The 14,870-nt window shown below is 42.1% G+C and overlaps 1 protein-coding gene across 3 annotated transcripts in view; it reads left to right on the top strand.

Annotated features, from left to right (window-relative positions):
- The window catches only part of magi1b (membrane associated guanylate kinase, WW and PDZ domain containing 1b), a 173,304-nt gene extending 170,578 nt beyond the window's left edge, over window positions 1–2,726 (top strand). For all 3 annotated transcript variants that reach the window (XM_059328550.1, XM_059328549.1, XM_059328547.1), the window contains one exon: window positions 652–2,726. In XM_059328550.1, the coding sequence (XP_059184533.1) occupies window positions 652–1,907 (1,256 nt within the window). In that variant the 3' untranslated portion in view covers window positions 1,908–2,726. The remainder of the gene's footprint in view (window positions 1–651) is intronic.
- Window positions 2,727–14,870: the final 12,144 nt, after the last annotated feature.

The following is a 14,870-nucleotide window of genomic DNA, read 5'->3' as shown; positions in this document are numbered from 1 at the left end:
TGGTGGCTTTGTATGTAGATGGTTTAGTGTGACTCAGTGAATGAGTCTCCTGAAGGCAAATTGATGTAAAATTGTGCCGAACATTTAATTCATCTTGTCTTAGTAAAATGCCACCTAAACTGCACATGCTGTTGCTGCAGCACAGCAACTGTTTTTGGATCCCATCTTGAGCATTTGAGTTGCTTAAAAATTAACAAAGCGTCTAAGGCATCATGACAGCGCATGAAAGAGCATGGCTAATCAGTACAATCAAGCAGTATCATCAACATGCAGCGCATTGACACTGACTCCGATCCAGCCACCGGACCAGCCAAGTCCCATTCTGTTCCGAGGGGGGGGACCCCGAGGTAGACCTGGGAACAGGTTTGGTTTTGTGGGTAACAAGTCTCTTCAAGCACTGGCTGCCTTTGTGTCACTGTCTTTTATTCTCATGTGTAAGCACTAATGTTTTACTCATTGGCTGTTGCTGTGCCATCTAACAACGAGCCATCTTTGCTGGCATTGACATCAGAATGGCTTCCATTGGACTTGTTCTCGGCTTCATGTCTGGGTGGTTCAGCATGATTAATGTGAAAGCAGATTGGAGATGTTTAGAGTCTAAATACATGTTTGATCCCCCTGCCCTCGTCTGAATGTCATACTTTGTTACAGACGGCAGCCCCAACGACAGCAGCGCAGTCAACCCAGCCTCAGGGTTACAAAACGCTGCGGAAGTGAGCGCCCTGCCCCCAACCAACGCGCCATCGGAGTCAAGCTACCCACCAGAACCTCAACAACCATCCCGGAGCAAGAAGGAGCCGAGCCGCCACACGACCGGCACCGGCAAGCACCACCATTCCAAACACCGCCACCGCTCCCCCCACAAGAAAACCAGCGCGGGAAAAAGCAAGGGGAAGAAGTCCACAGGGAAGGGTGTGTCAAAGCTGTTCAAGAAAAAGGATGACAAGGGAAGTGATGGCCACCACCACCATTCCAGCGGGCACCACCGCAGCCGCCACCGTTCGCCTGACAGGGTGCACGGCCGGTCACGCAGTGCGGAAAACACCCTGGATAGCCGTCATGGGGGACACCGCCATGGCCGCTCCCCCGACAGACGCCATGGTCACCACTCTAATCACCGCCACCGATCTCCCCACCGATCTCCTTATCGATCTCCTTACCGCTCGCCTCGCCGCTCACCTCACCGCTCACCTCACCGCCACAGGTCCCCCCATCGCTCTCGGCACCACTCCCCGACCAGACGCCACGCCCATTCCTCAGACCCCTACCGCCGGTACGGCTCCCCACAGAGACTGAGCCAAGGCAACGAGAAGCCCAACGTGGAGGAGGCCGTATTGAAGGAGCCGTCCAGGACTCCTGAACTCAGCCTCCCCTTTGAGAACAGCATCCTCCGGGAGTCCCCAGCCCTGGACCGCCTGAACCGGGAGGCCACACTACCACTGCTGCGCAGGGACGCGGAGGACAGTCTGCTGAAGAGAGCATCCTCCTTGGAGAGACCGTACAGGGGGGACAGCCTGCTGAAGGAGGTGGCATCCCGTGGCCAGAGTGACCTCTTCAGAGACACCACCTTGCCCAGAGTGCGCACCCCTGACTCAGATTCAGCATACAAGAGGTACAGCTCGCTGCTGAGGGGGCGATCGCCTGAGAGGACGGAGAGGGACGGGCGCTACGCCAGCCGAGATAGCACCCCCGAGCCGCAGTACCGAGCCCGCAGCCTGGGACGAGACATCTCCCCAATCAGGAGCCCCAGAAGGGACGACTCGGAGGATGAAGAGGACGATGACAATTTTGTTGCGGCTAAGGTGAGAGAGTACTACAGCACGCTCAAGACCAACACTAGTCGCACATCCACCCTCCCTGAGCCCAAGAAGACCTACAAGGACAACCCCAAAGACCTGAGCATCTGAATGGACGGCTTTCAGCCAATCACAGCCACTACCCACAAACACCTCAAGTACTCACCCACAGTACCACTATGTTCGACAGCAATGCACCCAATTGTGAACACACACACACTAACACACACACACACACACATAGATGCCCACATCAGACAACACACACATTATAAAACAATGTTGAGTTACTAACAAGACAGTGATTCCAAAATGACTTTTGAAAGCTGTTTTTTTTTCTTTCTTTTTTTAATTGTCTGTTATTTTTTTCCTTTTTTTCTTGTTTTTGGTTAAGCATTCTACATTTACAGTAACTCAGACTTTTCCAGAAAATGTAAAACCATAAAAAACAATGATGTGCCTAACAGTTCCATTAACGAGCAACATTTTGTTTTTGATTTGATATGTGACGGGCATTTTGTGCCGCACTGTCAGATGATGAAATGTATGTACTTTTTTCCACAAGGATCCCATGGAAGTACCGCGCACCTGGAACACAGGTGCTCACAATGATGCTGTGCATGTCTTTACCGGTTTCAATGTCTCTTACTCTCTCTTACTCTCTCTCTCTCTCTCTCTCTCTCTCTCTCTCTCTCTCTCTCTCTCCCGCCTTCATTCTCTCTGTCTCTCTCTCTCTCCCCAGTGCCACTGTTTTTTAGACATTTGACCAGACTATAGCACAAGCCTGCATTTGTTTGTATATTTTTGACAGTTTGCAGTATGTGTACATTCAGAGGTGATCATTTTAAATGAATGAAGGGAAAATTAAAAGTTAAACTATGATGATGATGATGATGATGTTAAAATAAAATAATATATTCAACGAATAAACAGTGTGTGGTTGTTTTGGTCTCTGTGGTAATCACAGCCGTTAGAGTCATTTTGGGGTTTAATTTTAATCATGAAAGGTGCTTTTAACAATACAAAGGTATCATAGCAAGGCAGATATTGGGTGGCAGGTAGACAGTGGATCCAAATAGTCTGTGGAGTACAGAGCTCTCATCATTTGGGCAAACAAAAGAGTGGGGAAGCTGACATTGTTATCTCAGGCCTCCCAAAAGTGTCTGTGTGTGTGTGTGAAACAAAGTCTTTGAAGAAAAGTAAAGCAAAGAGCTCCCATCCTTTGACAACATCAAAGCCTGGATAGACCAGTCTTGAAAAATATTCCTCCACTCCTCCTTTCACTGCTTACTTTGATTTGTGCCTTCTCCATGCCCTATTTCTCCCGTTGTCCTCAACACACCTTCCTCTTCCTCTCTGAATCCACTCCCAAAGATTTTTCATGTGATAGAGACCAGACAGCTTAGAAACTGCGTCCCTTATTTCAGGACAGTGACAGCGGTAGGTTTATGATGTCGCCGTGGAGGGCTGTGCTGTGTCTTTTTTTTTCTCCCTCCCAGAAACAAAAATGGGGGGAGAAAGGAGAAACACAGCAGAGAACAGAGTGGTCACTCCTGGTGACCTGTGAATGCCGGTGGGGATTTACTACGGCAGAGAAATGAAATATGTTGTCTGGCACTGCTTGATGCTGAGATACAGAGACAGATGAGGCTCAGCATGTGTGTGCAACTGCTGAATCCAGTCCAGAATACACGAGAAAGGAGCATTTGATCTTTAAAAAAAATAATATTTACTGAAATGGAGTTTAAGATGCTGGAATTTAAATATTCAACATGGCATGTGTGGCTACTAATTGTATTATAATGTTCCTCACACCCTGGCATGGACATTGGATGCATGCACGTTTGCTTTAAAATGCAAAGAACTGTGAAGATTTTCTGAGCTTTCATCATATAAAGTTTCTTCCAGTTGCTACAACACATGCCAAGGTATTTAATACCATATGTTCAAAAGTATGCATTCAAGATTACCCCGTGGACACAATCTGTGCAGCTCATAAGAGGAAATGGGAAGCAGAGATGAAGCATCATGATCAAACAGTAACATATCAGAGCTTTTTTGGCCCAGTTTCTCTTCAATTCAACAGGGCCTCAATGCATTTTTACTGCTTTTGATGCAATGATCTGAAAGTGTTTTTACACAGCTTCATTTATGGTCCTGGCTTGCTGGGGTACTACATGCATCATAACTTATTTTTAAGGTTATTGATTGCAAAATAAATGCTGCACAGACGGGATTTAATTAAATAAATTCCTATCATTACATCTAATTACATTTTAAGTATGTTATTTTTACTTGTGCAAGAATTGGGTCTTATTTAGGACGCACTGCCGGCCGCGAAGAGACATGAAGGAGATGTTTGTACCCTGCAACACTTTTCCTTTCTCTCTCTCTCTCTCTCACAGTGAAGGGGAAGCAGCTCCTAAATAATGGATGTAATCCACTTTCCAGCAGCGAAACACTCTCCTCCCCTCTCTTTAAATCTCTCTCTCTCCATCTTTATCAGGACATACTCCACTCCTTCTCATCATCAAATGCAGGAACAGAGCTCCGTGTTTTATTGCTTGTGCGACCCCAAAAATGATTAACAACCCATGTCTGGTGACAATTCATCATGTCAGTGCCAGGCAAGGAGGAAGAGACTGTAATGAAAAGTCCAATAACAACATGCCTATAGCCCAGCGTGGCGACAGCCCGCAGGGTCATACCTCCATTCTCCCATCAACTCAGCTGCAGGTGCTCTCGCTCCGACCTTGGAGACCCTCTGCTCCCCCGTTGCCATGGAAACACCGATGCAACGGGCTCTTTCCTGAAGCTGACTGGAGCAGACAAGAGTTGTGGATGCGTAAACAAGGCTGAGGGAGAAAAGTAAATGAAAAGAAAACAAGAGTGCAGGGTTATTTTTGGCTGTGTGCTCAGGATTTCAAGATGCTTTCACTCAAGAGACGGAGAAAGTTTCCAAGATAGTTTTCCGTCAGGAAGCGCAGCGTCCTATATAATAAGCCTGAAGTGGTTTCCACTGCTGTCATGTTATGGACATCCATGTCGAGAATGTTCTTTGTCCTAATACTGTATCTGTGTCACGCTTGGCTGTGCATGGTAATCAGCCTTCTCAGAGAGAGAGAGAGGTGTGCTCTGGGAATGTGGTTTAGCTGCTCAGAGAGCATTTCATGCAGTGTGTGTTTTTCTTATCATGGTTATCGTTATAGGATATGGTGCACTTGAGGCTGTTGTGGTGGATGGTTTTATGAAGTAGAGAAATGGCTGCAGCCTCTTGCAGTTGTCACACTAATCAATCAGCAGCTGTTAGAAAGAAATCCACAGACAGTTTGCCTCATACGATTAGAGTTGGTCCTTTTTAATTAAATTGTGCCTTTTCTTCCTGCAGTTGGAGCCATCCAGATTTTTATTTTATCCCAGTGCTAACTTGATAAATATCATTGGCAAACCAAAGATCCCAAAAGAACTGAGAAGTTTAATTTGTTTTAACAGCCTGTAGTTCAGTGCTTGATTCAATTTCCCTCAGATTAAACAAATAAGAGCGTGTTACCTAATACTCTAGTTAGAGCACTTATTTTGCATTTATTTGTGTCTATATATATTTACATCTCAGAATACAAGATTCATCTCTCAGGTTTGAAACTGCAATTTGTAGGATTTTGAAAAGGTTTAATTCTAAACATTCTTAAAAGAGCTAACATTATCAAGAGAATGTGATGAATTAGCATGCTAACCAGCTAGCCCAGACCCATTCTGTCGTGTAATAAACCTTGTGTCTCCAGAGATGGTAGTGAGCCATGTCTCCAGTCGACCTAATGTTACACACTAACTGGAATTCTGCATTTCAGAGACTGTTGTATGGTTAAGTAACCAGAGTGTTTGGGTTCTTCCCAGTGGAGGTTATAAGCATCAAAGTTAACGGAGAATAATAGCCGGTAGGGTGAGGTAACGATGCGAGAAGAAGCAGAAGCGAGGCTAACGATGCTAGCTTGACAACATGAGACAGCAAATTACAAACCACCACACAGACAGCTGGGCCCCGTTCCTGGTAGAAGGTTCAACACACTCTGAGTCTAACCTTAACTCTGAGTTTCTGGTTCCAGAACAGCTGATTCGAGTTACATAGTTCAAAGGTAGGACTGCAGTGTAACAGTCTCTGTCTCTATTCATTTTATTCATATTTGACTGATTTCAGTAAATATAATTAAGTGCTTATTTCAATTTGCAATAGATGTTTCAGTGCCAGGGTCACTTTACTTTTCACTCTGCATACTATAGCTTTTCCGATCTGCTCTGCATCGCTGATATTATAAAGTAAAAACACCTTTGCAAAAGAAAAAAAAACGCATGCAAAGAATAGCTCTCATATGAAAACATGCCATGGTGTGTTTTGTTGCAGAGGTCAGGCCAGAGAATGTCGTTGACATAAATAATGGATTATGAGGAAAAACGGTAACGTTCCAGGGTACGCGAGATTATGAATTTGGGGTCTCAAATCCTCTCTCGACGTAAGTCTGCTTCAGGATTAGCAAGAGGGAGTAGAAGGGGAAAAGATGAGGATTTTTAAAGAAAATTAATTTGTAGTCTCAGAAGGGCCTGAAACAGAGTGGATAGTTCAAAGACATGATATATGTTCATAACAGCGGAAACCTTACACAGTCACTGAGTAACAAACTAAGATCCAAACAGGATTATGACTAGGGATGGGTACCGAATTCGGTACTTTTATAGGTACCGACCAAATTCCGTCGGTACTACCGAGTACCGATTCAAGTAAAATCAAACGGTACCATGTTTCGGTACCTTAACGGCGTTACCTTTAAACTGATCATTGATTTCAACCTGTTTTCATTTAACGTCTTGATTAACAAGCGTGCTGACGATCGCACTATTTTTTTATTTACCTCCTCGTCTGGTCCTGTCTGCTCACCGCGGCCACTAGCCACTAGCTGCTGCCCTCTTCCAACCCGGTGCAGAGACGAACAGCCCGGCTCTAGGCCTGCTAGCCGCCAGCTGCTATCTCTCCAATGTCTACCCGGGCTTGGCCTTAGTCTGCCTCCAGATTGGACCTTCCTTACTCCGTTTGCTTTCTCCATTCTTCTGTAGATCAGTCATTAACAGCTAGCAGCTAGCTGCTGCATCTCTGGTCCTCCGCTAAAACTCCGATCTTCAACTCAGGAATATTACCTGCCACTTTATTCCAAACTGCCTCGCTTAAATTAAATCCATCAGACTCCTGCGTCATCCTCGATATGTTCACAGAGCAGCCAGACTCAACTTTGTTTATTCCAACCATGCCGTGCCCACAATACTGTCTGACCGGTGCTGCGCCGCACAGCTACGACGTCATCACAACAAATCACACGTGCACTTGCAACCTTTTTTTTTTTCTCCGTGCACTTGCCACCTGAGAGCGCTCCTCTGCATTCTTTGATAACACTCCAACCTTCATGTTACAAAATGCACGTTCACTCAACAATAAAGCACTGCTCATCCTGGATTTTATATTGTTTTGATATATTTTTTAAAGTTTATATTTTCAAACGCAAAAGTACCGAAAATTGGTACCGTTGAGTACCGATACCGATTCCCAGGTACCGGGTATCGGTACCGTATCGGTTCAAATGTGAACGGTACCCATCCCTAATTATGACATACAGTAACCTCCGCTGATTAACATGTTTCGATGCATGCTTTGAATCAATGAAGAAATGAAACAGCGTGTCTGTCTCTGAAAGAGGGAGGTGACAGAGAGAAAACACAGAATTTGTTGAAGAAAATCCTGCTTGGTCCTCAGAGTCTGTAACTGCGGCAACTCAGCCATAGCTGAACCTACCTCCCTTTCTGGAACGGAAAACTAAGAGTTTCCCTCATTTCATGGTTCACAAACTCGAGGTTTTCACTGACCCGCTTTCTGGAACAGGCTCCAGGCTGCCTGACTGCATACTGGACTTAGCTTAGCTGTGGAGCTAGCATGCCTCCTCTCTGCTGGGCTGTTGCTCTCTGTGTCAACTGAGCAAACAACCTCTCCCAAAATGAAGAAAAGACACTACACTGCCTGTCCAGGCAGCAGTTTTAATGAAAAATATCCCAAACTCTTACTGTAGGATACTTCGCCAGCACCAAACAACAGACAGATAAAGTTAGTATCTAGCTGGTGAATATAGTGGAGCATTTAGTAGCTAAAAAGTCTAATAATTCCCCAGTGCAGTCTAAAAGGAGAGTGGTTTCTGCATTTACATTCATCATGTAGTCAGACACACAACTCCAAATGAATGCTAATGTTATATTTTGTCTGCGGGATATGTAAATTGGCTTCTTTTTGGTAACATGTTCGACATACGTCTACTACTTGTTGTTCCTTTTCAGACATTTTGATTGGTCACAGCATAGAAACCAAAGCTGTTACTAGTAATATCAGTGGAACAATGCTTGATGAGTTGTAAAATAATTTTAACTTTTTTTATACAAAGCATGTGTTAGAGGTAAGTCACATTTAATATTATTCCTTCAGTGGTAGGTAGGTCACTGAAAGCTGACATGGGACTTGATCCAGTAGTTCCAGAGGTGTTTCCTTAAGTGGGTTTTATTCCCCTACAATGAACTCTGTAGCCACTCCTTAGAGATATCAAGACACTGAACTCTTGCCTGCCCCAGAGGTGTCGCTCCTGTCTCCGCTCCTCTGTTGAAATGTGTGTATCTATCCGTGTCTAACAAGTAAAGAAGCAAATCCCCCACTTGTGCTGTGTGTGGTGTGCAGATGCAAGTGTTTCTTCTCATCAGGTCTCAACAACTAAATCCCTCATCCCGTTTCATGCGTGCGGTGCTCCTGATCAAAGGCAAATTACAGCACACCTCATGGTAAGTATAATGCTGTTGATTCATCCAAGCTTAGAAAAGAAATGGGTCTATGAAAGCTGCCATGGACTGAACCGATGAAATAGTTATGCTGTCATAAGAAATGTATGCGGAAAAGTCTGTTGCACTGTTGAATGATTCATTTCAAACTCTGTGTGAGGCCGTTCGGTCATGGTTATTCTAAGACGAAAATACTATAGAGACCTTTTGATCAGTGTTGTTATTACAATCTTTTTTCAGACGAGATGAAAATCCTTCAGTTTTTCAACAATGTTGAAGCTCATTGCAATGTTCTTCTGTCTATAAAAGAGCTTTTACTCACTCTCACTCATCACATTTTCCACTCCACCGCTCCTTTTTACTGTCTATTTAATTGGAGGTCTGGGGATTTTTAGCAAAAGATAGAAGGTCAACAGTAGATGCCACATAGAAGTGGTGTACATCATCTGAGTTGGCAACCTAAGGATTAATTTGAGATGCAGCTCAGTAAAGTTTTCCTTGTCAGAAACATGTTAGTTAGTTAATTAATAGTTAGATAGTTCATTCATTCATTATTAGTTCATAAGGGCTTACGTCATCATGGCTGAAATATATATAAAGGGTCACTCTAATGCTCTAAGTTATAAGTTATTGCAGCATTTTTGTGTTCATACCATTTGTTGTACAGATTTAGTGTTAAATTTGACTAACTTTTGACCACTCAAGAATTGATAGAAATTTAAAAAAACAATAATAAAAAATGCATTACAGAATACCACCTTAAGACACCGAGTCCTTGAGGAAAACAACAGAAAAATTCATGCTGATATTTTGTTTCAAAAAGTTTTGACATTTTAGAGATCTCTGTATTTTCGCCAGTTCTGCTGAAGAACCCCCTTATTGTAAATACATCTAGGAAATTAGGTAATAAATCAAGTGAGCATTAGGGTCATTTTCTTATAGACCTCTATAGAATTTGATTTATTTTTGCAAATCCAGTGGAGTCGCCCCCTGCTGGGCATTAGAAAGAATACAGGTTTCTGAACAGGCTTCACTCTTCACACCTGGAGGTTACCACTTGGGTGAGACTGATTGTTGGGTCAACAAACATGAGGCTTTGTTTCTTTATTTGTTTGTTTCCTTAACCTGAAGGAAGTATTTATTTAAACTCAAACCATGCTCAAACTTAACCAAGTCGTGTTTGCACCTTTGAAAGTTGACAAAGTACACAGTGACATTTCTTATGATCCAGCTGACCTTCTGTTACTTTATAAAATGTTACATGAGAGAACATGACCCGTCCTGTCAGCACAAAATGAAATGAGGATATAAAAATAATCCATCACTTATGTCAAGTAGCCTTACTGTTCTGTGCTCAGGTCACTGCCTCGTCCCTTTACTTCCTCTGTAATCAGGAGCATAATAATGCAATGTGTGCATTCTGACTGTGTAATCTGTGGTGTGTGTCTGTGTTGTCATCAAACTCAGAGAGGAAATCAGTCATGCGTTCAGCGCGGGTCTACAGGCAAACATGCTTCAAAGATCTGCCTTCCTTTCAACGTGATTTCTTTTTTTAGATTTTGACAATGTCAGGTTAAATATTGATGCTCTGAAGTTGCTTCAAAGGAGTCGTAGAGGGAGAGGGGAGAGTGGTACTTTGGCAACATACAAAAGAAGTATTGAGACTTTATAAGTGGGAGAGGAATTTGGAAAAAGAGATCTAATCTAATCTTCCTTACCTCCACCAGTACATCATATATGAAGAAAATAGTTATTGGCCCAGATTTATTCATAACTACATTGATGTATTCATTCTGAGTGGTACATGAATGCATAAACATGTGGGTTGTAGACCTTGGATAATAGCACTCACAGTTCAAATAATGTGGATTGAATTTACAACTATGAAATATTTAACATGATGCTACATCTCAAGGCTAAATTATTATTTTATGCATGCACTGATACAAACACCTGCACTCCATTAGTAGTCTGACAAAACCAGATGGGGATCAGACACATTTTGTGGAAATCAATATCACTGTGTCTATAAATGAATTCCCCATGTAACCTCCATACGAAAATAAAGAACCTCCTAACACATTTGTGAATGGACAACCTGCTTCATAAATATTTATACTTGACAAAGGCAATGCAATTGACACCGAAAATGTTAATGTTTCAACTGCAAGAAATGTATGAGTATAGTGTTCTGGTCTGATATGAATGCACAGACAAAGAGAACCTTTCCCTCCGCATGTGATATATGTGCATCATGATTTTATGCAGGAGTGATGATGTTGTGATGAATATTATATGAGTAAGACAGGCGATATTTACGTGTGAAATCATTAACAGGAGCAATTTTCAGTCTCGTTGCTTGTTTATATTGCCAGTGAAATGCAAAATTATTGAACTGGTAATTTTCTGTTTGGAAATAAACTGTAATAGAAATATAATTAAAATTATGAATGAAATTGCATTTAAAGGCACAATATGTAATTTTCTGCCACGAGGGGCCTCTCAATCAAAACAACAGAAGAGAGTTTGGTGATATCATAAAGTAGCATTGCATCATGGGAGTCATTATCTTCACCATTGCCGTCATTTCACAGGTGATGTCTGCAGTTTATTTCCTTTAGCCTATCGTCCTTCACTGTTCACAGTGTTCTCCTCCACTCCAAAACAAACTGATCCGATGATTAAAATAATCAAAAATGCTGAAAAAAAATCAGTGACACCAATCAGCAAACAATGACATCCTGGATAGGCTGCGAGCTGAGCTGCTGTTAATATTTACTGGGCTTTTTTTCCTGATAGGATCCAGGTATCCGATGACTAAAAGCCTTGATCTGGCTAATGAGAATGTTTTGAAAGTTTGGAAAATGCTTAACTTGAACCATTATGCTTTCAGAGGAAAATACTTAATTTTGATTTATTTAACATAACCTGATAATAACATGTAAACCAAAAGGCATCCATCTTTTTTCTTTTTCAAAAGAAACAATTACAATTGCATAATATAATTATGCAATGAGATATATATAATTTATATTTAGAAATTAAATGTGATGTTAAAGGCTTTGAAAGCCTGGACATTTTTAGTTTGGGTGCCTTGAAAGTGCTTTAAAAGTAGATATAGCACATTAGTTGTGTTTCCATCTATGCACATTTTGAAGACTTGATGGAAAAAGCTTGATGGAAACACCAAAATTTGATAAAAAACTTAAAAATGCGCATAAAAGTTTTTATTTTTGGGAAAAAATAGTTAATGCACTAAACAGGAGATGAAAACGCCTTTTTCCGAATCTGTTCTAACGTAGCGAAACTTTAACTCTCATGACTGTTTAGCTGTTTCCGCTCTGCCGGGCAAGACAGGCGACATCAAAAAACAATTATAAGTTGCGCAATTGAATCCAATCCCTGAAGACTCTTCATTTTCTCTTGTGGGTGGCCAAAGTTGTCCCATTAGCAGCCTCTTTTTTATTGTTTTCTCTCTACTTCTACTGTTTACTGACGGATTAGCCTACAGCAATACATTACACTGCCGTCTTCTGACCCAAGTCAGTTTATGCATTTTTGTTTATTCACTCTAAGCCAGTTGATGGAAATGTCCCTAATTAGCATTCTCTTTAAAGCTACATTTAAAAAAATAGCCTACAAATTTGCTTCATCTTTAATAGAAACACGTCTTTTGACAGGTGAAATAAAATGGATTAAAATAACAGCTTTATCTGTGGTAGGTTTGAAAATCGTTTGAAACAACTGGAATAATGAAAATAGTTTTTAGACATTTTAATGCAGGAACATTACTTATTATACCTTTAAAATCCACTGGCTGACATCTGTCGTGTAATTGGTTAAAGTATGTTAGGAACGTTGTCTTTTGGCTCACAGGTGTTTAGGCATTGCCTGGCTGCTGTAAACGGACGTGAGGACAGCTGCAGATAGCTGCTGCAGGCTGCCGTGGATGTAACAGAACATTTGTTCCAGTGTTTTTGATAGATGTTGACCATAGCAACTGGTTGGCCACTGCACAGTGATGTGATGTCGGTGTTTTAAAGAAACCATCTCCTTGATTCACAGCCCTGTCAGTAAAAGAGCTCTTATAGTGTGGGCCCATGCTTCTGTAATTGGTCCCTTGACTGAAAGTGCAACTCTGATTGGCCAAAGAAGTAAAGAGAGTAAAAGCTCTTAGGTTTGACCTGGCTGATGCACAGGACTCAGCTGAAGAGGGTTCAGCATCGTCGCCCTGAGTGGATGAGTGCTGCTTCTCTTTTTCATCGATGAGGAGGCAGAAGAGGAGAGGTTTGATCCTGAATTTCCAGAATGCTTCAGTCACACCTCGAAGATGAAGCAGGTTTGGGAGGCAAAACCACAGATTCTGATCTGTTGAAAAAACACCACAAAAGTCTGGATTTATTGAAGCTAAAAAACAAGAATGACTGGAAATAGGTAGGTTACATACATTTATTTAAAGGGCATAGCAATGAAATGACTATAAATTCCTTATGTCATTTCAAAAGTGAACTACAAATACTGTGCTTTAATCAGCATATGTTTAATGAGGGGTCATGATCAGGTGACAGGTTAAAACAAGGAGGCTGTTTATTCTGGTAATCACAACTTGACTGATTAGCTGAATAAATTACTTGAGCAATATTTGTCATGTTTATCATCATTAGACTGCTGTAATGCCTTGATGTTTTGTCTAAATGTTAACATCTTGTGTCGCCATTATTTACACCCATGGCCAGAGAAATGTTGCCATGGTTTCCATTACATAACTGAATGCCTGAGAAAAACAAATAGTAATATCCTTCACACTTCTTAATTAATTCTATTAATTTCTCTGTGGGTTCTGTTGCATAATTAAGGGGACTACAACAACTACATACACTGTGGACAAATTGATTCAATCCAGCAAGAAGGTTATGTTTTGGTTTGTTTGTTGATTTGTTTGTCTGCAGGATTAAGGAAAAACTACGGGCCAAGGAGGAACACGTTAAAGTTTGGAGCAGATCTGGATCACAGGGATGATACAAAAAGCAGCACTATCCGAGAGCCCTCCAGGTTAGTGTTCTGACGTGTCACATGACTGACTAAGGAAAAATATATTTTTTGTGAGCTGTACTAGAGCCTAAGACCTTGTATAAACTTGATGTTAAAACGTGTTTCCGTTATCTGAACACAAGTGGACAGCTGACATCGCTGTTTACACCATCATGCATCTCCAGCTGTCTACTACTCATGTCTACTAGATGGACAAAGCCCCCTGCACACAGTTATTATATTCCACACTCTTGCCAGACTTGATAGTGATGGTGTTGGTAAAGCTGGAGATATCTCTGTCAGCGAACCCAACACATCTTCTACCCAGACGCGGTTTTACAATAGAGGCAAGGTAGGCAACTGCCTGGGGCCCCACCAACTTCCCCGAACTGCAGGGGCCCCCAGACCAGCTGCCCACTCTCCATTCAGCTGGGAATCGGGGCCCTCAGTGATCCCCAGCCATTGCGTTTTTAAATGTAAATGTAAATTTGTATATTTAAATCGGAAACAAAGACAACAAACTAAAATACAAAGAAATAAAGTATCCGTCTACACCCCCTCCCATTTCGTGTTATAATGGACTATTCCATCCAGGCCATGATCGCGAGAGTTCCAAAGTTATGTGACGGAAGTGGAGGGAAGTTTGGAAGACGTTATGTGAGCGGTGAAATTGATATCAACAGTTGGAAAATGAAGCGAAACTACCCAAGTGGTGCCACCAAAAGAAGGAAGCGGGAGGAGGCGAAATCAAAAAATGACACACTCCCGAAGTTGACAACATTTTTTAATGTTTCGACAACACCGCCGGTTGTCGAGGAGCAGCAGGAGGCAGCGGCTAATTCACAAGGGGAGGAGGTAACCATAGTAACCGCGTCATGCTCGAGCTCTGACAGAAGAGATGTCAACAATGAGGAGGTGGTGAGTAGCAGTCCTGATTCTGTTGACCACCACGAAAGTGTTGTCATCATCGGAGATGATCCGGCGTTGTGGCCCAACGTTTTCAGTGACTGTCAACGTAAACGGCAAACTAGTAACTAACTGTAAAAAATGTTTGTAGAAATTACAGTAAAACACTGTAAAATTGCATCTGAAATAGGTCGTAAACATTGTACATCACCCTAGTAGATACATTTAGTTACTGTAAATCAAAGAATAGTATAAAACTTTAAATTCTACAGCCATAAA

The sequence above is a fragment of the Centropristis striata genome, chromosome 3, assembly GCF_030273125.1.
Source record: "Centropristis striata isolate RG_2023a ecotype Rhode Island chromosome 3, C.striata_1.0, whole genome shotgun sequence".
NCBI classification, from domain to species: Eukaryota; Metazoa; Chordata; class Actinopteri; order Perciformes; family Serranidae; genus Centropristis; species Centropristis striata.
This window is presented reverse-complemented; position numbering and strand designations above follow the sequence as displayed.